The sequence below is a fragment of the Cupressus sempervirens genome, chromosome 7, assembly GCF_028749045.1.
Source record: "Cupressus sempervirens isolate cs-2001-9-10 chromosome 7, ASM2874904v1, whole genome shotgun sequence".
NCBI lineage: Eukaryota > Viridiplantae > Streptophyta > Pinopsida > Cupressales > Cupressaceae > Cupressus > Cupressus sempervirens.
Genome location: NC_143124.1, coordinates 850,030,805 through 850,054,246, shown reverse-complemented (window position 1 = coordinate 850,054,246; position 23,442 = coordinate 850,030,805). Strand labels below are relative to the sequence as shown.

At 34.3% G+C, this 23,442-nt stretch overlaps 2 protein-coding genes across 2 annotated transcripts in view; one reads left to right on the top strand and one right to left on the bottom strand.

Moving 5' to 3' along the window:
* Positions 1 to 23,442, bottom strand: part of LOC149550086 (mediator of RNA polymerase II transcription subunit 33A-like) — a 226,544-nt gene that overhangs the window by 136,255 nt on the left and 66,847 nt on the right. The window lies entirely within an intron of this gene.
* LOC149550087 (uncharacterized) lies at positions 2,012 to 5,318 on the top strand. Its single transcript, XM_089793232.1, has 6 exons — positions 2,012 to 2,734; positions 2,874 to 3,106; positions 3,222 to 3,374; positions 3,516 to 3,916; positions 4,054 to 4,459; positions 4,594 to 5,318. Exons 1-6 carry the CDS (start codon positions 2,352 to 2,354, stop codon positions 5,172 to 5,174), a joined length of 2,157 nt encoding a protein of 718 aa, XP_089649358.1. The 5' UTR covers positions 2,012 to 2,351; the 3' UTR covers positions 5,175 to 5,318.

The following is a 23,442-nucleotide window of genomic DNA, read 5'->3' as shown; positions in this document are numbered from 1 at the left end:
GATTCATCGGCTGTATAGCCATGGAAAAGGATGAAGAGGTGAGATGGAATTTGCAATGACTTAGAAAATAAAAGTCAGATACAATACATTAAATCTAGAATAATATTATTTAATAGCTCATACATGAATCCTGTTAATTGTATTCTCCTGCTATCAAGTCCAATGGTGTGTTTAAATACCAGGATGCTCAGTAGATGACAGATGTTCCCTATCTATTCCGGGTAGGGAGGGCCTTTCTCGTTAAAAATTGTGTGGGGAATAAGTTGAGATCCGAGGTTGGGTGGTTAAGCCCCTGACAATATTTCACCTCTCCCCAAGCTGTCGGACGTACAATAGACAAAGATAAGTTATACATCCAATTGTTTGTCGGAAACAAGTATTTTTTTACTTATATGATGTATATGCAAGATGAAGGTAAGATTAATTGAGTTATATCATCGTTACAGCTATTTTACATTTAGTTGCAAGAGATAGATTTATATGATGGATTGTTATATCAATCTTTCATTTATATGATTATCAAATGTGAACATATCTTCTAATCTTGAGTTATTGCCACAATTAAGAAATCAGAAGGAAACAAATGATCCAATGATAATCGATGCCATAATTGATAGAGTGGTATTTGCATCCCTAATTGAATCTCGTGGTATCTGAAGCCCTATTTGATACAATGGTAACTGAAGCCCTAAATGATACAGTGGTAATCGATGCCCTAATTGATTCGGTGGTTTGTGATGCCCTAATCTAATTTTGATATAGCGGTATAAAATAGGCAGCTGTTATATGATTTTGTTATAGTGGTATTTGTGGACTAATCTGGGTGATTGCAAAAGCCTTCTTACAATAATTTATCTGTTCAAATTTCGGTATGTGGACTTTAACTTCTATGATAAACTCATTGCTGGTGTTTTAAGTTCTTAGTAAAGAAATTTTGTCTAATTGATTTTAACGGTAACTCTCATTCACATGAACATGACTGATATAACTCTCTTCCTATGAAATTAAAATAATAACTGTATTTCTATGAGTATGTTAGTTGTTAATTAAGACCTAGGAAAACTAGTTGTTACAACCCACAACAAAATAGGGTAGCAGAAAGGAAGAATAGAACAATTATAGAAGCTGCAAAGGCTATGATATTCTTTTATCAAAATCTAGAATATTATCTTTGGGCAGAAGCCTCTTGTACTGATGTCCATATTCAAAGTAGAAGTCCTCATTCCTACCTTAGAGATAGAACTCCCGAAGAAGTCTTTACTAGGGTTAAACCCAATATAAGTCATCTTAGGATTTTTGGGTGCCTAGTATATATATATATATATATAGTATATATATATATATATATATATATATATGTTCCAAAAGAAAACTAAGTTAGAATCCTCTGGGATGAAAGGTATTTTTGTAGGGTATAGTGAAACATCCATAGTTCCAAAAATCGCCATGAAATCGCCGAAATCGCGATAAGATTCATGGCTCCCGATTTTTTTGGAATCGGAAATCGCTGGTGGCGATTTTTTCTTGTGAATCGCCTGAATTGCCAAAATCGGCGATTCATGGCAAAAATCGCCAAAATCGCCATCGTGAATCTCCAGAAATCGGCCACGGCAGCAAGGATAGAAAGTTCAATTTTTTTAAAAAAACACGTTTTATTTGCTTTCTAAGTTGACTTTCCTCTTTGTTATAACCCTAAAGAGCCTTCTATTTGCTTAGTATGAGTAGAAGAGAGGAAGAGTGAGAGAGAAGAAGAGAAAAGAGATTCCATAAGTTTCCAACCGGCAAAAAGGAAGAGCACCAAAGAGATCAGAAGTCCATTTGGGGAGGCCATAAATTGCATTGGGAGCATTAAGGAGTCAATATCAACACTCCTCAACTCATTTGCAAGAGGTAAGTGTTGGTTTTTTTTTTGCATGTTAGTGTAGTATGCATTTTTTGTTAAATTTTTTTAGTGTTCATTTGCAAATCTTGAATGTTTTTTATTTTAGTTTTACTAAATTGCAAACTAGGGTTTGTTGTTTTGTAGTTTTTGTTTATTAGTTGCAAACTTTGATTTTTTACATGAATTTTTTTATTGCAGCAGCCCTTTGCTTTCATTTTCCAATTTCCACAATGGGTAAAAAAATGAATGCTGGAAATATAATGAAGAGTTTCCTGGGAGAACCAAATATCAAACAAAATGTATATTTTGCAAAGAAAAAATAAATTCGGGAGGTATCTATAGATTGAAATACCACATTGCTGGCATACCTGGCCATGATGTCACAGTTTGCACTCAACAAACCGCTGAGGCAAAACGCTCTTGTTTAGTGGCATTAGAAAAAATTGAACAAGACAAGTTGACTAAGAAAATGCAACTTGAAGGGTTAAGAGGTATTGGCTCCCATGCTCCCACATCCGCAACCGCATCTACATTTGCAAGTGCATCTGCATCAGCTTCCGCATCCGTAGGTTGTGTTGGAGAGGGTTCTTCTAGGCCTCCTTTTCATCCTAGTGCTAGTGCTCATGTGAGTGTTAGTGGTAGTCGGTCTCATACTGAGACAGAGTCCAACACCAACCTATTGCGGCCTAGAGTGCGGAAAAGCAGAATGGATAGTTACTTTGTGCCCCGCACTACTCCTGGCTCCCAACCCACGCTTGAGGGCATGGGTTTGAACAAGGAGATTCATGATGCTGCCAGAAAAGAGATTTGCAAATTCTGGTACTTTTGCAACATTCCATTTATTGCAGCCAGGTAATTGATTCTTTTTTCTTTGTTATCTTCAAAGTTAAAGTTAAAAGTAAAAGTAAAACTTTAATTATATCTACTTGTTTTATGATTTTAGTTTTTGACATCTAAATTTCTAATCAATATCATTATCTATTTGTGACAGGACTCCTTATTGGCAGAACATGATAGATGCAGTTACCATTTGTGGTCCGGGGTTTAAAGCCCCAACTGAGGCTGAGTTGAGTGGATACCTCCTGGAGGAAATGGTTGAGGATATGAGGCATGAGCTTGAGGACAACCGAAAGGAGTGGATCGAAAAGGGTTGCACCATCATGACTGATGGTTGGACAGATAGGAGGGGAAGAACACTCCTCAATTTTCTTGTATCCTGTGGAGGTGATTGATCATTCTACTTTCCTACATACATAATTTTGAATCGTGATTGACTATTTCAAATTTTGATTTGTTGATTGCTAATAGTAATTATAATTCGTTGTTTTGTTACTTGTAGGATATACCATGTTCCTCAAATCCATTGATGCTTCTGCTCATGTAAAAAACGCCACATACTTATGTGAGGTTATTGAGGAAGTTATAGCAGAGGTGGGGGAACAACATGTGGTGCAAGTGGTGACGGATAATGCAGCAAGTTATGTTGCTGCAGGTAAACTTTTAACTTTTTAAGTTTTGAAAATAAATTTATTTGAATTTTGAACTTTTTCTAATTCTAACTTAGAATTTCTAAGTTTCCTAAGTTCTAACATGTTTGAAATTTGAATTTCTAATTATCTTAAAATTGTTGTAGGCAAACTTTTGATGGAGAGGCACCCCACCATATTTTGGTCCCCTTGTGCAGCACACTGCCTTGACCTCATGTTGGAGGAAATTGGCAAACTTGAGTGGGTCAAGTCATGTGTGGAAAGGGCAAAAAACATATGTAAGTTTATTTATAATCATTCATTTGTCCTTAGCACAATGAGGAAGTACACAGGAGACAAAGAGTTAGCTCGTCCAGGGATCACGAGGTTTGCCTCGAATTTCATCACCTTGCAGTCCTTGTTGACATCAACGGATGATTTGAGGAGCATGTTTGTTGGGCGGGAGTGGATTTCATCTTCCTATGCTACGACCACTGCAGGGATAGATGTGGTGGATTGCATATTTGATGATGATGGTTTTTGGAAACCTGCTAGAGAAATACTTAAGGTAATTTTATTGCAATTTAACATTTAATATTTTACAGTTTACTATGCTAATTGTTTAATGATTTAGTTTTACCTTATATTATTGAATTATTCTATGTTTAAGTTTTGACTCAAATTTTTGTTTTACTTTATATGTAGGCCACTGAGCCTCTTGTATCTCTCCTACGAACTGCTGATGGGGAGAAACCCTCTATGGGCTACATATATGAGGGCATGGATAGGGCCAAGGAGGCCATTAGAGCTCAGTATGCAGGAGTGCAGGAGAAGTATGCCCCTATTTGGGACATCATTGATAGGAGATGGCAGAATCAGCTCCACAGACCCATCCATGCAGAAGCTTACTTTTTGAATTCGGCATTTCGTTTCCATCCTGACTTCAAGGCGGATGAGAAGGTTCTCACCGGATTATATACAGTGATCCAGAGGTTGAGTACTGATGAGGATAGCAGTGCTGCAATTATTGAGCTTGATAAGTTCAATAATAAAGAAGGGCCACTTTTCTCTAGCAGGGTAGCCATAGATGCTCGGGAAACAATACAGCCAGGTAAAAATTAAATAATATATTCAATGTTCATGAATCTAGATTCTAAACTTAAAGTTGATTATGTAATTTTAGAGTTAACTTGTAATTTGTAATTTGTGAATGAGACTAATTATTTTTATTTTCCCTTATTTCAGATAGATGGTGGCAAATGTTTGGGGCCACAACCCCAAAACTTCAAAAAATTGCCATTCGTATTCTGAGTCAGCCAAGCAGCGCTTCTAGATGTGAGCGCAGTTGGTCCTTGTTCGAGCACATCCACTCGAAGAGGAGAAACAGGTTGACAGTGCAGAGGTTGAATGATCTTGTCTTCGTTCATTACAACCTCCGTCTTAGGATCAGACAGATTTTGGGCACTGACTCCTCTCCGATCATTCTGGAGGAGATTGATCCAGAATCAGAGTGGCTCACAGAGGTTGTAGATCCAGTCTTCACTGAGGAAGACCGTGCGTGGATTGACCAGGTGGATATAAAGGCTGAGGCAGCTAGAGCACGTTCTTCAAGCATTGGTAGACGCACACGTGCACGCACAGACACAGGCCCTAGCGACATTCGTGAGCCCATCTTATATGCGGGAGATATGGCTCGACAGTCCTCTAGGACCTACATTAGACGCCTTGCTACTAGGCAAACTGGATACTCAGAGGCTGAGGCTGAGGCTGTAGCCGAGCTTGAGGATGATGTTGAGGATGATGATGACTATGAGCCTGAGGCTTGAGCTGGAGCCTTGTTTTTATATTTTGTTTACAGATATTGATACTGAATCATTGATAGACATATGTTTCAAAGTTTCAAACTTTCATGGATCTTCATCTTAGATTCTTACATAAATTTATGATTTGATGTCTTATGGATCATCTTACATACATTCTATGATTTAAAATTTAAAATCATTATGATCATTTGATTTCTATGTACTTCAGCTAGCCTACAATTTACATTTTAGATAACATAGTTACGTATGTGATGGATTTTATGTTTCATGTTTATGTATGTTAAGTTTTAACTTCTATTTGATGATGTTATAGTGTGCTTAAGTTATATTCAATAAAGGGTGCATGAAATAAGTTTTAAATTGTTAAAATCTTTAAATTTAAAGGGTTTTTTCAAATTTGCCGATTCATTGCCGATTCATTGCCGATTCACAATTTGATTCGGCCTTGCCGATTCCGATCCGATTCCGATTCACGTTTCTTTGGAAACATCTAAAGCATATAGGATTTTCATACCTGGTTAGAGAAATATTGAACTTAGTAGTGTTAGAAACAATAATATTGAAATGAACTAAAATAAAAGAATTATCAATTAATCCAAGAGAGTTTGTGAAAATAGTTACCATAAACTCAGATCGAAAGAGAGCGTGAAAGAATGAACAACCACCAATGAATCAACAAGAGGAGACAAAGATTTGAAAGGGGAAAGCAAAGAAAACCCCTTGTGAATAATATGAATGAGGCAAATGCCTAAAGAATGAAAGAAGGAGAGAGAAGAGAGAAAATGGAGCCACTGGCTCATTACAAGAACTACATAGTGATTGTGTGTTAAGAATGAGAGAGAAGCATCTCTTATAAAGAGATGAGAGGAGGAGTCATTTGTAACTCCCATGTGAATGATTGCCACATTCATAAGTGTGTGCATAACAAGTGTCATAATCCTCTTAAGGAGGAATAACTATTTTCCTTAATAAAGGAATTACAAAATAGACTTGTCCTCACATGTGGACTAGAAGACAAACAACTTAAGGGATACCTTGGTTTATCCCATTTAATAAATACAACCAAGGAAAGATTATAAATTCTAACACCCCCCTTTAATCTTTACTTGGGGAAATTACATCAAAGGGTATTAAACCCTAATTTTTACAATGAACATAGTAGCAAATTGAACTTTGACAATGTCTTATTTTATGCAAAAGGTCTCTTGTGAGTGTAGGTACATCTTCGTACAGCCAAGAGAGAAATGGATAGGTCATTAAAGTACACCAAATCTTGTATGTGCCTGGATGGATTACCTGAAAAACATAGACACAAGAAACAAGACAACCATCCACAAGAAGTATTTCATCATATATACAAATTAGAAATCCTTTTGAATAAGGATAGTAAAACTTTGATAGAGAAACAATGAGGAAAATAAAACATGTTACCATAAAGCAATGGAGATAACCTGATATCAAGATAAAGTATATACTCAAAATATTATCAATAAGTACAAAAATGTTTGATCAGTTTTCTCATGACAAGTATATTATACTAATGTACTAATGACCACAGACAAGGCCAACTAATGATACTTGCATCAACATTGCATCAATCATGTGGATATAGACAGTCCACTTAATGAATCATCCCACTGCAAGTTAATGGGTGATCAATCCATAACATGCATGACTCATGATCTAAGCAATAAAGTATGCAGATCATTATCACATTAATATATGAAAATAAATTAAAAAAAGAGAAATGTTGATCAAATTAGTATAATCATGATTTTTGATAGGATACTCAAACAAATTGATTATGAGGGTGTAACAACATATTGCCTTCAAATTGGAAATCCATCATGGACAAGCAACATCATTGCCACGAGAAAAAAAATCATCATGGGTCAAAACAACTTTCTCAAATAGAGTCTCCAATATTGGAGTGCTCCAAGATATGGTAGCCTCGTCACCTATATACTAAAAAATGAGCAAGGTGTAGGAAGTCATACCATGAATAAATCAAAACTAGGAGCATACACCAAGGAGACAAAGAGATAGAAATGGGAAATCCCCATAAAATATCATCCTCGCATTGAGGAACAAAGATGGAACAACATGGAGGTAAACTCCATAAATATCAACCTTTCAAAGTAGAGCATATAGAATCAAATGGAGGAGAACTCCATATAAATATTAATCTTCCAAAGTGGAACCAATAGAACCAAATGGAGGGAAACTCCATAAAGAAATTATCCTATCAAAGTGGAACAGATAGGATCAAATGGAGGGAAACTCCATATAGAATGAGTGCTCACCAATATAGGATGGAGGGATACTCCATGGGTCAGATAAGGAAACTATGTATCAGTTATACTGAGGGGACCTACCTAGTTATCCTTGATAAAAATTGGCTCCCTATGCAACTCAAAACAAAATATCATATCAATCATGTATATCACAAAGTGCCAACATGGGTATAGAATGATGCTATAAAAGCATAATAGTGCAATTATGTGCACATCAAAATATCACAATAAGGTTGAAGGCAATATGTGTAAGATAACTCATAATCCAATCAGAATTAAGGTAAATGCAGAGATCCAAGGATGATCATTGAGAAAATAAATAAACAAAATATGTATATCAGGTATAAAACTCCATTGAGGGTAAACATGAGTACTTAATTCATTTTGTGAAGGTATATATCAATTTTTGAAATATTATAGTCATAAAATTATATATTTATCTGGGTATATATGTGTGCACCCATATATACTTAAATAAATATATGGTAAGTCACAATATTGAGAGGATCCTTAAAAATATATATATAGATCAAGTAGAATGAACATTTTGAATAAAGACAAAGTCTCTTAAATATTAATCTTTTAATAAATTTGGAATAACAAAATCTAGTCACAATAATTAGTAATGACTACCAAAGCAAAATAGAGTACTCTTTTTTGTTAAAAAAAAATAACCGAATTTTCAGAATGATGAAAGCCGAAAAAGCATCTTACATGAACAACTAAATTTTTTCTAAATTTTGTGCATACATGAACAGAGACGTTAAAGCAATGATTAGAAAAGTTTAACAGTTACAAAAGAATATAACTAGAATAGATAGTTGTAAGCCAAAAATGAATCCGCTAACATGCATTGGGCAGTTAACAATGTAATCGAATAGAAAAGAAAAAAAAACTTCTACAAGATGCAAACAAAAAGAATGAAGTAGAGAGAAGCATTTAGAGTCTTATTCAAAAAAACTTCAGTCGAGTTGATTCTAGGTGAAGGTAAAGCATATGAAAGTAGAGTATGAAAAAGCATCATATTTGTCATGAAAAAAAACTTATATTCCTTATGAATTTTTAATGCAGGTTGCTGAGAGGAAATGGATCACAAAGTACTGAATCTCCGAGTTATGATACCCATTTTAACATGGGAATTTCCACTGGAGTCAACATACCTGAGAGGAGATTTTGATGAACTATTTCAAGCAATGCTTGGAGAGGTGGAGCATGCAATAAGGAGCATAATAGGAGATGGGGTGTTGAGGCCAAGAGCACCGCATCCTATTTATCAAACACAAATATTGTCCATATTGTACTCAAACATATATGATATGTTACCTGAGTATAGGATGATGATGATGATGAAGATTGAAGAGGTCTGTATTAATCCACCTTTTGTGAATGCAGCCATACTAGATGAGGCAATTAGTGGTTATTCGTTGCAAGGTTCAAAGGCATGGGTGGGAGGAATTATTCCCATCAAGAAATTTGATGAGGATATGGTACGAATGACCCTTTTGGATACAATGAGGATAGGGTTGCGGCTAAGGAATCGCATGTATTTTGAAAGGGAAATGATTCATATTGCAAGGCTACTGCCAACAGATATGGTGGCTAGGGCATATGCATTATTTGATGCAATCTTAGTGGTGGTCCGATATTGTGAAAATCGAAGGGTTCATCCTCAGATGAGGGCCTCTTCTGGGGATGACAACATAGGGATTCTAGTGGAGTCGGTGGGTTCTATTAATCAAGTGTAGGGGGTTGGGCCCAGAGGAGAGAGTTAAAAAAAGTTAGGCATGCAAAAGGTTTAGGTTTAATTATGATAGCAAGAGAGAGAAAAGAGACATTTATGTACTCATTTCGTTTGAAATAGACTTACTGTATTAAGTGTCTACATGAATTCATAGGAAAATATGTTTTAACGTGGTTAAATAGCAACAACCTTTTTTTTTAGCAATGATTTCTCTTTATCATGTAATGCTGCAAATGGAAGACTTTGAATAATATTCTGAAAATAATAATCAAGAGTTATAAAAAGTTGTCAGAGAATAACTTAGAATGGATGTTGTAACAGGCGAATAATGATGCAGACCTGCAAGAAAACGTTAGAGGAATAATCTTGCAACATGCAAAATAGTTATTAAATTATTAAAGAATCTGCAAATATCCATTTAAAAAAAACTATTTAAAAAAACTAGAAGTTAGTCGTATCTGAATATGAATAAAAACCAAACGTACAAGTTATAAATGAATTTTATAACTCGCAACTAAATAGTAAATAACCAAACTTATAGGTTATAACCAAATTTTATGACTTGAGAATATGGAATCCCGATTAATGTTTTTGAAAGAGTTTGAAATATGAGAATGTCAAACATTAAGTTATAAATCAATTTTATAACTTATGCTACAACCATTCTAAAAGGCTTATTAAATAAAACTAAAAGTAAATCTTTATTAATAAAGTAATACATGAAATGTCATTTAGAAACAATAAAATGTCATTTAAAACTTAAAGCATTCATGCTTTATTGATAAAAACTTAAAATCTTTATTGTAAGCTTATCCATTGTTAGAACTTTAAAGCACGTTATTACTAAAACAATAATAAAAATGTTATATTAAACCTTTGAAATTTAAATTTTGCTTAGAATAAAATGACTTTACAAAATGTTAACAAAAGCTAATTAAGAGCTATTTAAAAAACTTATTAAACTTTTTGCACAAAAAACTTATTAAACTATTGCATGCAAAGCCTCTTACATAAAAGGCCACTATACTAACATTCGATGGAGGTACTCCATAAAATGCAAATCTCGCAGATTGCGCCAGAGATCATTGAAATTGCAAACAAGACCTTTTCGAACACAATGTGCTACTTCATCCAATACATTTTTCTCTGAAACTAACAAAAGGGTTTCTTAAAAATGGGACATACGATTTAGAAGATTTATATATTGCAGGTCATGCAAAAAAGGAAGAAGCGGAATTCAACATGAAAGAATAGACCGCGAAAGGCCACCAACTCACGCATGCAAAGGAAGGAGTGAATACAGCGAAAAACAAAACAAGCTAGCTACTCATATTTTGGCCTTGCATGTAGGATGAGCAATAATGAAAGGAGGATGCAGCGAAAAAAAGAAAGGCATTTAAAAGAAAAGAGCCCAAGGTAAAGGCGATTGTTTCAGATTCGTCTGTCGTCCATAGTTCTGAGGAAAACAAAGTCAAATAAAGAGAAAAAATATATATATATAATATTAAGATTTAAATAATTCAAAAAGGAGACAATAAAATATATATTTATAAAAAAATGAATATGATTTATTTAATTGAAGTTAATAAGAATAAAATCATAAATAAGATTTGAAAATAATAAATATTGTTGAGAATTTCTAAAAAGAATATAGATATTAAATTTTTTTTTTAAAATAGATGAGAGAAAATAATAATAATATGAATAGAAGTAAATCTAATCGACTATAATGTAAGTTCTAATTAACATTAACTAATATTATTTAAGTGTTCCCTACAATCAAATGTTAGGGAGATAATAATGTAATTTTAAAATCAAAAAAAATATTAAACTCAAATTAATAAATGGTACTAAGAGTAGAAAAAATAATTTTTAAATAGAGTTACCTAGGTCGAAATAAGGTGAGCTCCAATCCAACATCACAAAACTCAAAACAAAGGTTAGTTTGCTCTGATACCATGTTAGAAACAATAATATTGAAATGAACTAAAATAAAAGAATTATCAATTAATCCAAGAGAGTTTGTGAAAATAGTTACCATAAACTCAGATCGAAAGAGAGCATGAAAGAATGAACAACCACCAATGAATCAACAAGAGGAGACAAAGATTTGAAAGGGGAAAGCAAAGAAAACCCCTTGTGAATAATATGAATGAGGCAAATGCCTAAAGAATGAAAGAAGGAGAGAGAAGAGAGAAAATGGAGCCACTGGCTCATTACAAGAACTACATAGTGATTGTGTGTTAAGAATGAGAGAGAAGCATCTCTTATAAAGAGATGAGAGGAGGAGTCATTTGCAACTCCCATGTGAATGATTGCCACATTCATAAGTGTGTGCATAACAAGTGTCATAATCCTCTTAAGGAGGAATAACTATTTTCCTTAATAAAGGAATTACAAAATAGACTTGTCCTCACATGTGGACTAGAGGACAAACAACTTAAGGGATACCTTGGTTTATCCCATTTAATAAATACAACCAAGGAAAGATTATAAATTCTAACAGTAGGGATGTAATTTTTGAAGAAGATTTAGCATTCAAAAGAGCCCTCAATTCTAAAGATCCCTCTCCCTTACCTAGTTCTGAAAGAAATACTGAATCTGAGTCTCAAAGGGAGAACATTGAAGAAATTGAAGATGAAATTCAAATATCAATCTTGAAGAAATTCAAAATTCTAAGAAAAGACCACTTTGGTCCATTAAGATAGTAGAAGAAGCACAAGACTTTGCTGTACCATCCGGAACAATCAGAGAAAGAAAAAGACCCAAAAGATTTTCTAGTTATACAGCAAACATGAATGATTTGTCTAAATCAGAACCAACCAATGTTTCAGATGCTATTAAACATATAGCTTGGAAGGGTGCTAAGGCGGAAGAATACCAATCCATTATAAAGAATGATGTTTGAGAAATTGTTCCAAGACCTGAAGGAAAATTTATTGTTTCTTCCAAGTGGATGTTTAAAATAAAGCATGTTGCTCATGGTAGCATTGAAAAATATAAAGTCAGATTTGTAGCCAAGGGATTCTCTCAGAAAGAAGGGATTGATTATGAAGAAACCTTTACTCCTACTGCCAAATACACCTCTGTAAGAGCAGTCCTAGCTATTGCAGCATCGAAGGGATGGAAAGTAGATCAGATGGATGTAAAACAGCATTTCTAAATGGAAAGATTACAGAAGAGGTATATTTGGAGCAACCTGAATGATTTGAAACTCATGATCCCTAAGTTTTTGTTTGCAGGCTCAAGAAAGCTCTCTATGGGCTTAAACAAGCTCCAAGGGCTTAGTATGAAAGAACTGATAAATATCTCACCAACTTAGGATTCTCCAGAAATGAAATTGATCTAAATCTATATTACAAAAGGGATAAAGATGATATGGTAATTTTGATACTGTATGTTGATGATTTACTAATAACAGGTGATGATCATCTCATAGATCAATGCAAGAAAAATCTAATCAAAGAATTTGAGATGAAAGATTTGGGACTTCTTCATTACTTCCTAGAATTGGAAGTAAGGTAGAATTCTGACAGAATCATATTTAATCAAGGAAAGTATACATCAGATATCTTGAAAAGATTTGGAATGTAGAACTGCAAGTCTATGTCTTTTGCAATGGAGACTAGTCTACATAAACTTAAAGAAGCAGCAGCAGGATCACCTTCCATAGATTCTACTCTCTATAGATAGATGATTGGGTCCCTTATGTACTTGGTAATACCAGACGTGATATTTGCTATGTTGTTGACGCCTTAAGTCAGCTTATGTATGAGCCAAAGGAGATTCACCTAGTTGCAGTCAAACACATTATGAGATACTTACAAGGCACTCTTAACCTTGGGCTCAAATATGAGAAAGTTGACTAGGATTTACATGGATTCACATACTCAAATTGGGGTGGAAGTGTTAAGGATAGAAAAAGTACTTCTGGGTGTTGTTTCAGTTTAGGATCAGCAATGATACCATAGATATGCAGAAAACAGTCTTCAGTAGCACAAAGTTCCACAGAAGCTGAATACATTGCAGTAGCGATGGCCTCTCGGGAAGCAGTTTGGCTTAGAAAGTTACTTGTGGGATTATTTGGTCAAGCCATGAATCCTAATTATTCATTGTGATAATCAGAGTTCCGGTAAAGCTTTCTATGAATCCAGTTTTCCATGACAGGTCCAAGCATATTGAAATTCCTTACCATTATGTTAGTAATATGGTAGATAGGAATACTATAAAATTAGAATACATTTGTAGTGCAGATCAGATAGCAGATATTCTTACCAAACCTCTCTCTCAAGTGAGGATAGATCACTTCAGAAAAAGACTTGGTATGGTTGAATTATAAAATTTTATATTCTTTAAATTATTAACAAAATAATTTTATTGTCACACTATTGATTGTTATGGGCTCCACCATTTATATTCATTATTTAGGAGATGACAATCTCTGAGATAATGCAAACTTGTATAAAAGACCTTATGAGAGATGAGGATCTCTTAGATAATGTGTTGAACAATAGATAACTACTGTCAGATCTAGATGAGTTCAAGATCATTTGTGACAAAAACATTTCAATGCCTATGAATCACAACTTGGATAAAGGAAAATTTTATTCTTCAAACTTTATCCTGTGTTCTAGTAGATCTTAACTCTAGATCATGTTGTGATATAGGATTACCAATACCTATGAATCACAACCTGGATAAATGAAGAATTGAATCATTCTTCAGATTTTATCCTATGTGTTGCATTCCATGCAATACTATCATCACTAGTATAACTGATAAGTCATATCACAAGATGGTAATATGATGTAGTATCATGTGTTCCATTATACCACATGCTCAGAAGATTCAAATAGATGTAGAGTATCAATCTATGCTTATTCATCTTAATTGATGATGCTAGATATGTTATCTCTCAGTATGATTATCAAGTTAAGAGGGAGTGTTAAAACTCTAACTTTGATACTCAAACTGGTCTGACTATGCAGATCGCACATTTCTCTTCTCTCATAGAATACCATTCTAAAGGCTATTAATACATTACCCTTGTTAAGCATGAATCAGCGAACCTTGGTAATGACTATTTGTTAAGCATTAACATTAACTAATTATTTATGTCTGTTAAACATTAAACATCTCCTTCTAGGTGCCGATTTTGAGAAGGTATTGTGGGCCGACCTAGATAGGGTCATGTCCCTTTAAGGGACATGCCCTTTGGTTATGGTATATGAGGTGGGTATAGTTGTAGTTAAAGGACACGCAATTGAACACCAAGTCTGCTCCTATAAACAACTCTGCCACAAATCGATACTTACTGTGATAAATATATTTCAGAAGGACAATCAATATTGTCATCCAATTTCGAGCCCAGAGATAAAGGAAGATCAGAACAGCAAGCATATTAAAGGTATCACCACAGATCTGATCATTAGAATTTGCAAAAACTTTACAAAATAAACAGCAAAACAGTGACAATGCATGATAACATACTATATACGATCAATAATATAAAATTGCAAATAAGGGTCATTGAAAACCTTTGTGTTCACCTTCAATCAAAGAGGATTCATTCTTATTAAGAAACTATAAGCTAAAAAAGCAAAACTTTGTTCTCATTAGGGAAGAACCTATTAACTACAAACTGTCAGCATCTGGCTATTATTTATGGACCATTAGGCATGCATTGTGAAATGCAATGTAATCAGCGACATAAACATAAACAACAAAATCTAAATTTGACAATTCATGGGCTAAAGCCTCACATTTGTTTTCTCTATATATGCTATTAAAATACCTTTAAACTTTAGAAACAAGTTGCGTCCCTCTACCTTTATTTTTTACATTTTTTTAAATCCATTTTTTTCCTATTTGAATCTTGATTTAAATAAATTTATTTTAAACGTTTTCTTTGCTGAACTTTCCACCAAAGATTTTTGTTGCTACGAGGAACACTAATCATGAATGAATGAAAACCACGAATCTATAACACAATACATATCATATATCTGGTTATGGTAGCTCGCAGCTAACAATCATCAATCCATTTAGAAACCAATATTTTAATTGAATTATAAATGAGAAAGCTATTTATTTATAAACAGAATGGTCCAATGGCATTACATAGAAAACTGGTGACAATAGGCATTAAAGAGACCCTGATGCATGAAAAAATAGGTTTTAATATTGCATTGATTAATCTTAAAGATGCCTTTTGTGCATATTGGCATGCTAGCTACCATTTCAGCCACTGTACTGTAATCTGTTGTCTATTGTGCACAGTCCAGGCATGGCAGTCATGGTCCAAGATTTTAGTGACCAATTTTTTCCCAGACCTTATCATGTCCATCCCGATACAGGTATAGAAATGCACGCTGAAGAGCAATTATACTAAAAGGAAAACCTAACGCTGAGATGTACAGCCAAAAAATTACCTTTTCTTCAAATAATTTGTGTTGGCCAAATATCAAAATTCTTATGATACAATCTGGCATAGTTTAAAAACTGACACTAGGCAATAATTGGACTGGCCCAAAAAATAATGTAAACACTCAGAATCAGCAGATGCCAAAAACAATACAAAAAACTTGGCCAAAACTCAACAAGAAAATTATGCAATTTTTTTCAAGCATTAGAAAACACATTAATTTATAGAACCTATTTTCCATAAACAATCACTTACTAATTTCCTTCATATATAGATCAAAGTTCAACACCCATCAATATCATAGACCAAAAAATAAGTGCAATACACGTCAACTTCAATTTTTGATATAAATAAAAATTACTAATTAGAAATTCTTTGGTGACTTGGTGGTGTTTTAATTTCACTTTCATGACAAGACAAAACAAAACAATGGATGAGGATATGATTTCTTGAAGCTCGCTCACTTAATCAACTATAAAATCTTTAAACAAAAAAAACAAGACAGCGAATATGAACACAATAAAATCTTTATTTTTTGATTTGCAAAAGGATAAACTAAATAACTAAAGTTGACCTATCAAAATCTGCATCAGAGGTTAAAGCACCAGACTGAAGAAACACCATCTCACCAACGATTTTTTTTCTGAATTTATAATAGATAAAACATAGACAAGAATACTATCCTAAAATTAAGACCAAGACCTTTTGGAACTGTATCAATCATTTGATTTGGCAAAGAAAAACACAGAATATTAATGGTCTGGCAAGAAAAAAGATAAAGCAATTAATTATCACAAAACATTCAAAACTGTACACAAGTCTTCTTATTAACTGGATTCTTCCTTGAATGATTAAAACATGTGGAAAAGAGTTGAATGTAAACATTTGGCAGCATAATTAAGCTTCAAATTAGTATTCTTTATGAAAAGAATTAAATCTAATCTAACTTTGGACTTGAATGACAATTTCTACAACATAAGTCTAGCATCGAGTTCCATTACATTGAATGTCTAAATGACACATATTTATAGCCTTCCAGCTATAGCTTCTTGAAGCTTCAAAAATGATAAAAATAGTTTCTTTGAAACTAGTTTTATCCACATCTTCTGAAAATAATAAAAATATTACTATCTTTCCATTTTCACTTCTCATCTTTAGCATTGATCCTCAATCTTGGCTTGCGTATCCCTTCAAATGAAGGACTCAATTTCATTGTTTTTTCTCCTTTATTTTACTTTATTTTACTCCCACTTCATTATAGTACATATATTAATTTTGCTACCACATTTTCTCTGCTCCTATTCTCATTTTTGCAAGATTCTACTTTGGTGCCCAAAAGTACTAAGGCACCCAACTGTTTCTCTTTTTAAAATAATTTTCAACAAAAAATTGCTTATGTCTACACTGAAGAAGAAATGGGCTATTGGAGTAATTTTCTCTGAACTTTTGAAAGATTTTACTGTAAGTTTCGAATATTTATAATTTCTTTAAGTCACTCCTTTCTTCCACACTCAAATGTTTCACCATTACACATTTGTCTCCAACAAGTTTTCCATCATTTTACAGCCTCCTAGAACCATTTTCTTTTTTTTTTTCTGAGTTTCTCTATTGTGTAAAAAACTGTTTTTTCCAATTAAATCCATATTTTTTGAAAACAAAATATGATCTGTTGGTTTGCAAATATATTCTGAATATTAAAAAATTGTTGCAGTGGTCTATTTAATGATTATTACAAATAAGCAATTAGGAACCTCCACATTACCTAGACCATATTCCTGTGCATTGTTTATTAGATATCTCCTTTGCTTTGCTTCTAGACCAGCTGTGGAAACATGTATCACTACTTGAATGATTTATGAATGTATATCTCTCATTTACCCCAGTATCCTTGAAAAATTTCCTAGTTTCTCCTGATTACTCCATCTCTATGGCCTTCATAGCTCTTTTAGTGAATACCATGGCTCTCAAGTCAAACTCTCCTCAGATCCATCTTAACCTAGGATTGCTACAAATTCATAGAAGAAGCATTTCAAATATTTTGACTTTAAAATCAAAAACAAACTGCTCAAGAAATCAAATAACCAAGTCAAGTACCTATTTACACAACTCAGATTTACTTCAATCTGGCTGTTTTATTCATTCTTTGTGCTTCTAGCTACTCAAATTTTGCTAATTAATTGGTTTGAAACATATTTTCTGCTTGGTTCTCAAAATTCAAACTTGTTTGTTGACAAAATGAAAGGGTTTTCCATTCTTCTATCATGCCTCATACAAAGAGCACATTAATGGTAGGAGCACCTAACTCAAACTACGCCTATTTTTCAATTACTCTTTGGAATACAAGATGACTCGATTAGCTTATTCAGGCATTGCCATGTGGGGTTGAATACAGGTTTAGCCAATTGATCAAATAAAGAATTCATATGCCATATGTCAAGTAATCAATGTCAAACAGTTCATTGAGAGTTGAGAAGTGGATTCTTATGGATTTTTGTGATTACCTAATCAAAAGAGTCTTATACCTCTTTCCATAATATACACTAACATTTGATGTTCTTTGTGATCTTTGTCAAGCCCATCATGCAACTCATTAAGAATCTAGGGGCCCACCCATAAACATAGGATTACCCATTGAAGCAAAAACCGCATTTTAATCACAATTTATCCCAATTATTGTGGATTGGAAGTTTTGCCAATTACTTCCCCAAAAAAAGGGGATTTTTTGGTCGACATGAGTCTTTTAGGATGTTTTGCCTTAAATTTTGGAAAAATCATGATCAATCACCTTGCAAGAACTCATGAATAATCCGTGTGATTTTTTTTGCCTGGGAAAACCCTAAAAGCTGCCAAAAATATTTCCCAATTTTTTTTATTTATTGGTCATTTGAGCCTATAGCTTGTATCGAGTAATTAGTAGAGTTGTGAGTAGTCATTTGCAACTTTACGGATTTGTTGTGTGTAGTGTGCAGTCATTTCTAAGTTTAGAGGAGCTGTGTGAGTAGAGTCCATATATTTGTTGTCTATGTTAATCAAGGGAGGTTGCCAAATAGGAATTGATATATGTAATGTCCCCATTTTTTAGTTGAATGAAAGTTAATGGATTACCCCATCATTGGGCCCTTGTAGGTTGATACTGGTGTTTAGAGGACCTTGTTTTATTTGGCTATCCAATGGCCAATTGTGATTTTTGGCTCCATTTTGAGGGAGATACTATTTATAGTAAGTCAATGGATGATTCCAATAAGCTGAAATGATTTAGAGGAGTTATATGATTCTTTCAAATGTTCTAACTTTTGATTTGGGCTCCAAGATTCTTTGAGGGAGCATCTATTTTTAGTATGTCACCTGATCAAGAACACTCATCTTTTATCATCGAGATTAATCTTATGCTATCAAAGTTTCGGTTCTGGTGTTGTTATGCCATTTTCGCAAGTTGGGTGCACTATTGGTTATAATTTAATTATATTTACTACGGTTGCTATTTTAATTGAAATTTTTTAATGTGCACCTTAGTGTTATAGCTCGTTGGGATTGAGATGAAAAGTTTTAAATCATGGGAACATGAAACAGGAACCTTGTGTATCAAGATACAACTATATCAGTGAAAAGGTTGACTTTCAAGCAATGGGGAAATTTAATTCATAAAGTGACTTTATTATTTGTCAGCTTTAAATTATAACATAAAGTTACTTTTTGAGAAATGAAGCCTTCTGAGTGAAAAGTGTAAACATGAAGCCACTGGCGCTTTGGTGTAAAGGAGGAGCCATTTGAATTGAACTATTAAAAGCAAGCTCTTGGAGATGGATATAATTTCTATTTCATTTGTTATTGTGTGAGTTTGTAGACTTTCAAGGGTTTAATGAGTTGTTGCTGACAGAATTGTAAATTCTTATCAGTTCTTGCACTTTGAGTTGATTATCCCACGCCAATGAATTGTGCGTTAATTACTGCTGCAAAATCGATCTAGGGTTTGAATATATATTTGGTGCCAAGAATTATTATTCATTGCTCTTAATTAATGAGAGAACGGCTATCACAGAGGGTCATAGTTCTGATATTACAAACAACATTTGGTGTCATTAATTGCATATTAGAGTGGTGGCAAGCAAGATTATAGTGGCAGCATTGAGTTTCTTTAAGCTGCATTCTATTTAGTGGAGTTACAGTTCAATATACTTGGGTGAGATCAGTATCTCCTTGGCCGCAATTGAGAATAAGGATCTGCGCATGTGATGATATAGGACAAATTCTATTTCATCAGTCAACAGCAAGGTCCCAGCGATAATGTTTCTTATTGCCAGGTTCTCTAATTAGTAAGTTCATTACATATTTCTTTGGCATTTGTAAATATTTCTGAGTCCATTATAGAAAATAAAAGTTGGTGTGCAAATTTGTGATAGTTTTCCGATTTGATGTGCATTATTATCTTGCAATCTGAAAACTTACAAAAAAACATACGTTCTAAAAATACAAAAAAAAAAAAAAACAAAAGTTTCAAAACACAAAAACAATCTGTTCTTGAGCATAGATAGAGTGTGAGCAAGAACGGTTAATTAAAGTGGTATAAGAGTGGTTTCTTGCGTGGGGTAGGGAAAAAAATTATTATGGTGGTCCTGCTGTTGTTATTTGAGTGACCAACACTCCTGTCGTTTCGGTTATGGATATAGAGAGGAAAACTAGTAAATGTGGAAACCAATTGAATAGTATGGTTAATCTCAAGAAGCAAACAAATTCCATAATGGAAAGTATGGAAAACCTAAGACAAAATCAAAAGAGGATGAATGAATTGCTTTCGAACCTGACAACCATAGACGAATGTACAAGGTATAGGACTTCCAATTTTAAAAAGACTTCCCCACAAAGTAAAAAAGAAGAGAATTGGGAGAATTTTACAAATGTAGCTTCAGCAGCCAGCAACCATCAGTTGGTGCAGCCTTTCCTCAATGGGGCAGCTATTAGTCCTTCTCATACGCGTAATGTTGGAGGCTCTTCTCGGGAGCATGTGGTTATGACAAACTTGCCTAAGGACAGTTGCATCAAGTCCCAACATTTACATGAGACAAGAGGTAGTGACTGAAAGAACGTTGATGACATGATCACCACCATTGATGGCAGCCTTACATCATTTTGTAGTAATGAAAATGTTTGTCATAAAAGGTCTGATTTTATAACATCTATCTTATTTTTTGAGCCTATTGATGGTGTTGATAACAGGCCTAGTATGGAGAATATTATGAGTTTTGACTCACATGACGAGAGTGTTAGTTTTGAGGATTTCATGGAAAATATGAGCTCTAATAGCTCTACATTTTATGACAGCAGTCATAATGGAGAGCCTATGTAGGAAATAGCAACTTTTTCATCTATAGGAGATGGTTGCATGGAGTTTCCCAATATTGACATTCAGGATTCAAGTGTTAGAAGTAAAGTTATATGATGTAGATTCATGCCATAATAAATCTGATTTTGACAGCAGTGAGTCATGCTTGCAATAGCATGAGACAATAGAGTTCTTAGAAGTGGATGATGTTGATACTCGTGATTTGGGTTTTACTATTGTTATTTATGAGCATGACTCATGCTATAGTGAGTCTCATTTGTCATATCAAACATTAGCAAATACTTCAAAGATGTCATTGGTTGATGATAAGTCCCAAGATCGTGACTCGCAAGACTTGCACTTACATGGGAAGTGGAAGCCTACGGGGAGATTAATATAACAGCAGCTTCTACTTATTCAAATGAGACAATCGTCAAAGTACCCAACCAGAGTACCTCGGTTGTTGATGTGCGCAAGGATGATAGCACACATGATGTTACGTATCATGAGGTGACTGATACAAATATAGTTTCCTATCACAGTGTCAAGTTTAGGTCAAAGGAAGTGTGGAGGAGTCAACGGTTATAGGTTCCTTATCCTTTAATTGGACAACTGAAGGTTAGTGATACCATGATTACCACAACTTTCGAGCATTTTAATGTTGCTCATTAGGTACTGGCTACCTATGGTTGGAGCACTCATATGACAATGAGCATTATGATGGTGCTCTTTCCCTTGAAGAGTTTCATGCTCTCCAAGAGGCTATCAAGATTATAAGACAATTATTTACAATTGTAAAAGATCGGGATTTCCTGCTCAAGAGAGACTATATGTTATGATGCCTTTAGGGGAAAGGAGGAGGTTGACGAGCTCGCCCATGAGCTTGAGGTGACTGTGGACTCTTTACAACATACTAAGTTGGCCCTCCAGGATTCACAACCACGTTTGGATAAGGCTACCGTGGAGTTGAGTAGAGTATAGTGTTCACCAACTGCAAATTTAGTTCACCTTCCTACTGTGGCAATTGGTGACGAGTTGATACCCATGGGTTGTAATGAGCATGTGGCTACATCTATTACTAATTTAGAGGCGGTGGATTTAACTAGGCTGAGTACATTGATTGAGAGTTGCAAAGAGCCTCTTGTATCAGGTTCTCCAATAGTAAGCACATCAACAAATGATGCAAGACAAGTTATTGAGAGCCCTTGTGAGGTAAGGGTGGATTTGTCAGTGAGTTATGCAACAGTTCATGACATTGCTACCTCTTCTTCATGGAATATTTGCAAAGTATCATCTTGTTGGGAGGTTGATTCTCATGTTGGATTGTTTCCTCTAGAAACAATCGTGTTACTTCATCTCATGCAGTTGATTCTATTCAACAATTTGTTGAGCCTCAAAGATGGAGGGACCAATTGAGGGTTTCAAAAGAGAAGATTGATTGGGACTCAGTAGTGCAGCTACATGTATGTGTTAGTTATTGGAACTCAGGTGTTGACAGTGCTTCAGCTGGATAGAGTTCCAACTGAGTTGTCTACTCTATCAGCGCCTACACTAAGTTTCCAAATGATTATGTTATTAATGTCATTTATTTGGGAGTTGATGGTACAAGAGTCAGTTGTGATGTTTGTTTTTGCTTTGGGATTGCTTGAGGAAAAGAAATCTTAGGGAGGGCGAACTATAATGTCCCATTTTTTAGTTGCAACATAGTTGATGGATTTAGCCTATCATTGGGTCCCTGTAGGCTGATACTAGTGCTCAGAGGACATTGTTGTGGAGTTATTTGACTCTCCAGTGGCCAACTATGAGTTTTGGCTCCATTTTGAAGGACTTACTATTTATAGTAAGTCAATAGATGAGTCAAATATGCTCAGATGATTTAGAGGAGTTATATGATGCTTTCAAAATGTTACTTCTAAATTTTGGTGAGGGAGCATCTATACTTAGTCACCTAGTCAAGACCATTCATCATCTTTTATCAAAAGGATCACCCCTATGCTATCAGATTTTCGATCCTGATGTTGTTAGGCCATTTTCGCAAGTAGGGTGCACTATTGGTTATAATTTAATTATATTTACTAAGGTTACTATTTTAATTGACATAGTTTAATGGGCACCTTGTAAAGATTCTGCAAATTCTGTACCCTTTGAATCAGACTTTTATTTCAGTCCTTGATTGCTGAAAATGATATTCTAATAATCTGAATATTGAGGAAGTTGACACCTATATTTCTGATCAGAAAATTATATACTTCTGCAATAGATCAGGAAGATGATATTGCTTGAGGAAACAGATTTAATTGTGTAAAGTGTGTTGAAAACTGAACTTCTCTAATGCTGATGCAAGAAGGAATAATCAACGTTTGATTAAATGGGAGTATCTCTGCAATGTAATCGCTGGATATTGATGCTTAGAGGAGCAGACTGAATTGTAACTCTGTGTCCTCAAAACTACACCAATAACCTCCTTAAATATCGATACTAAAGGGTATGTC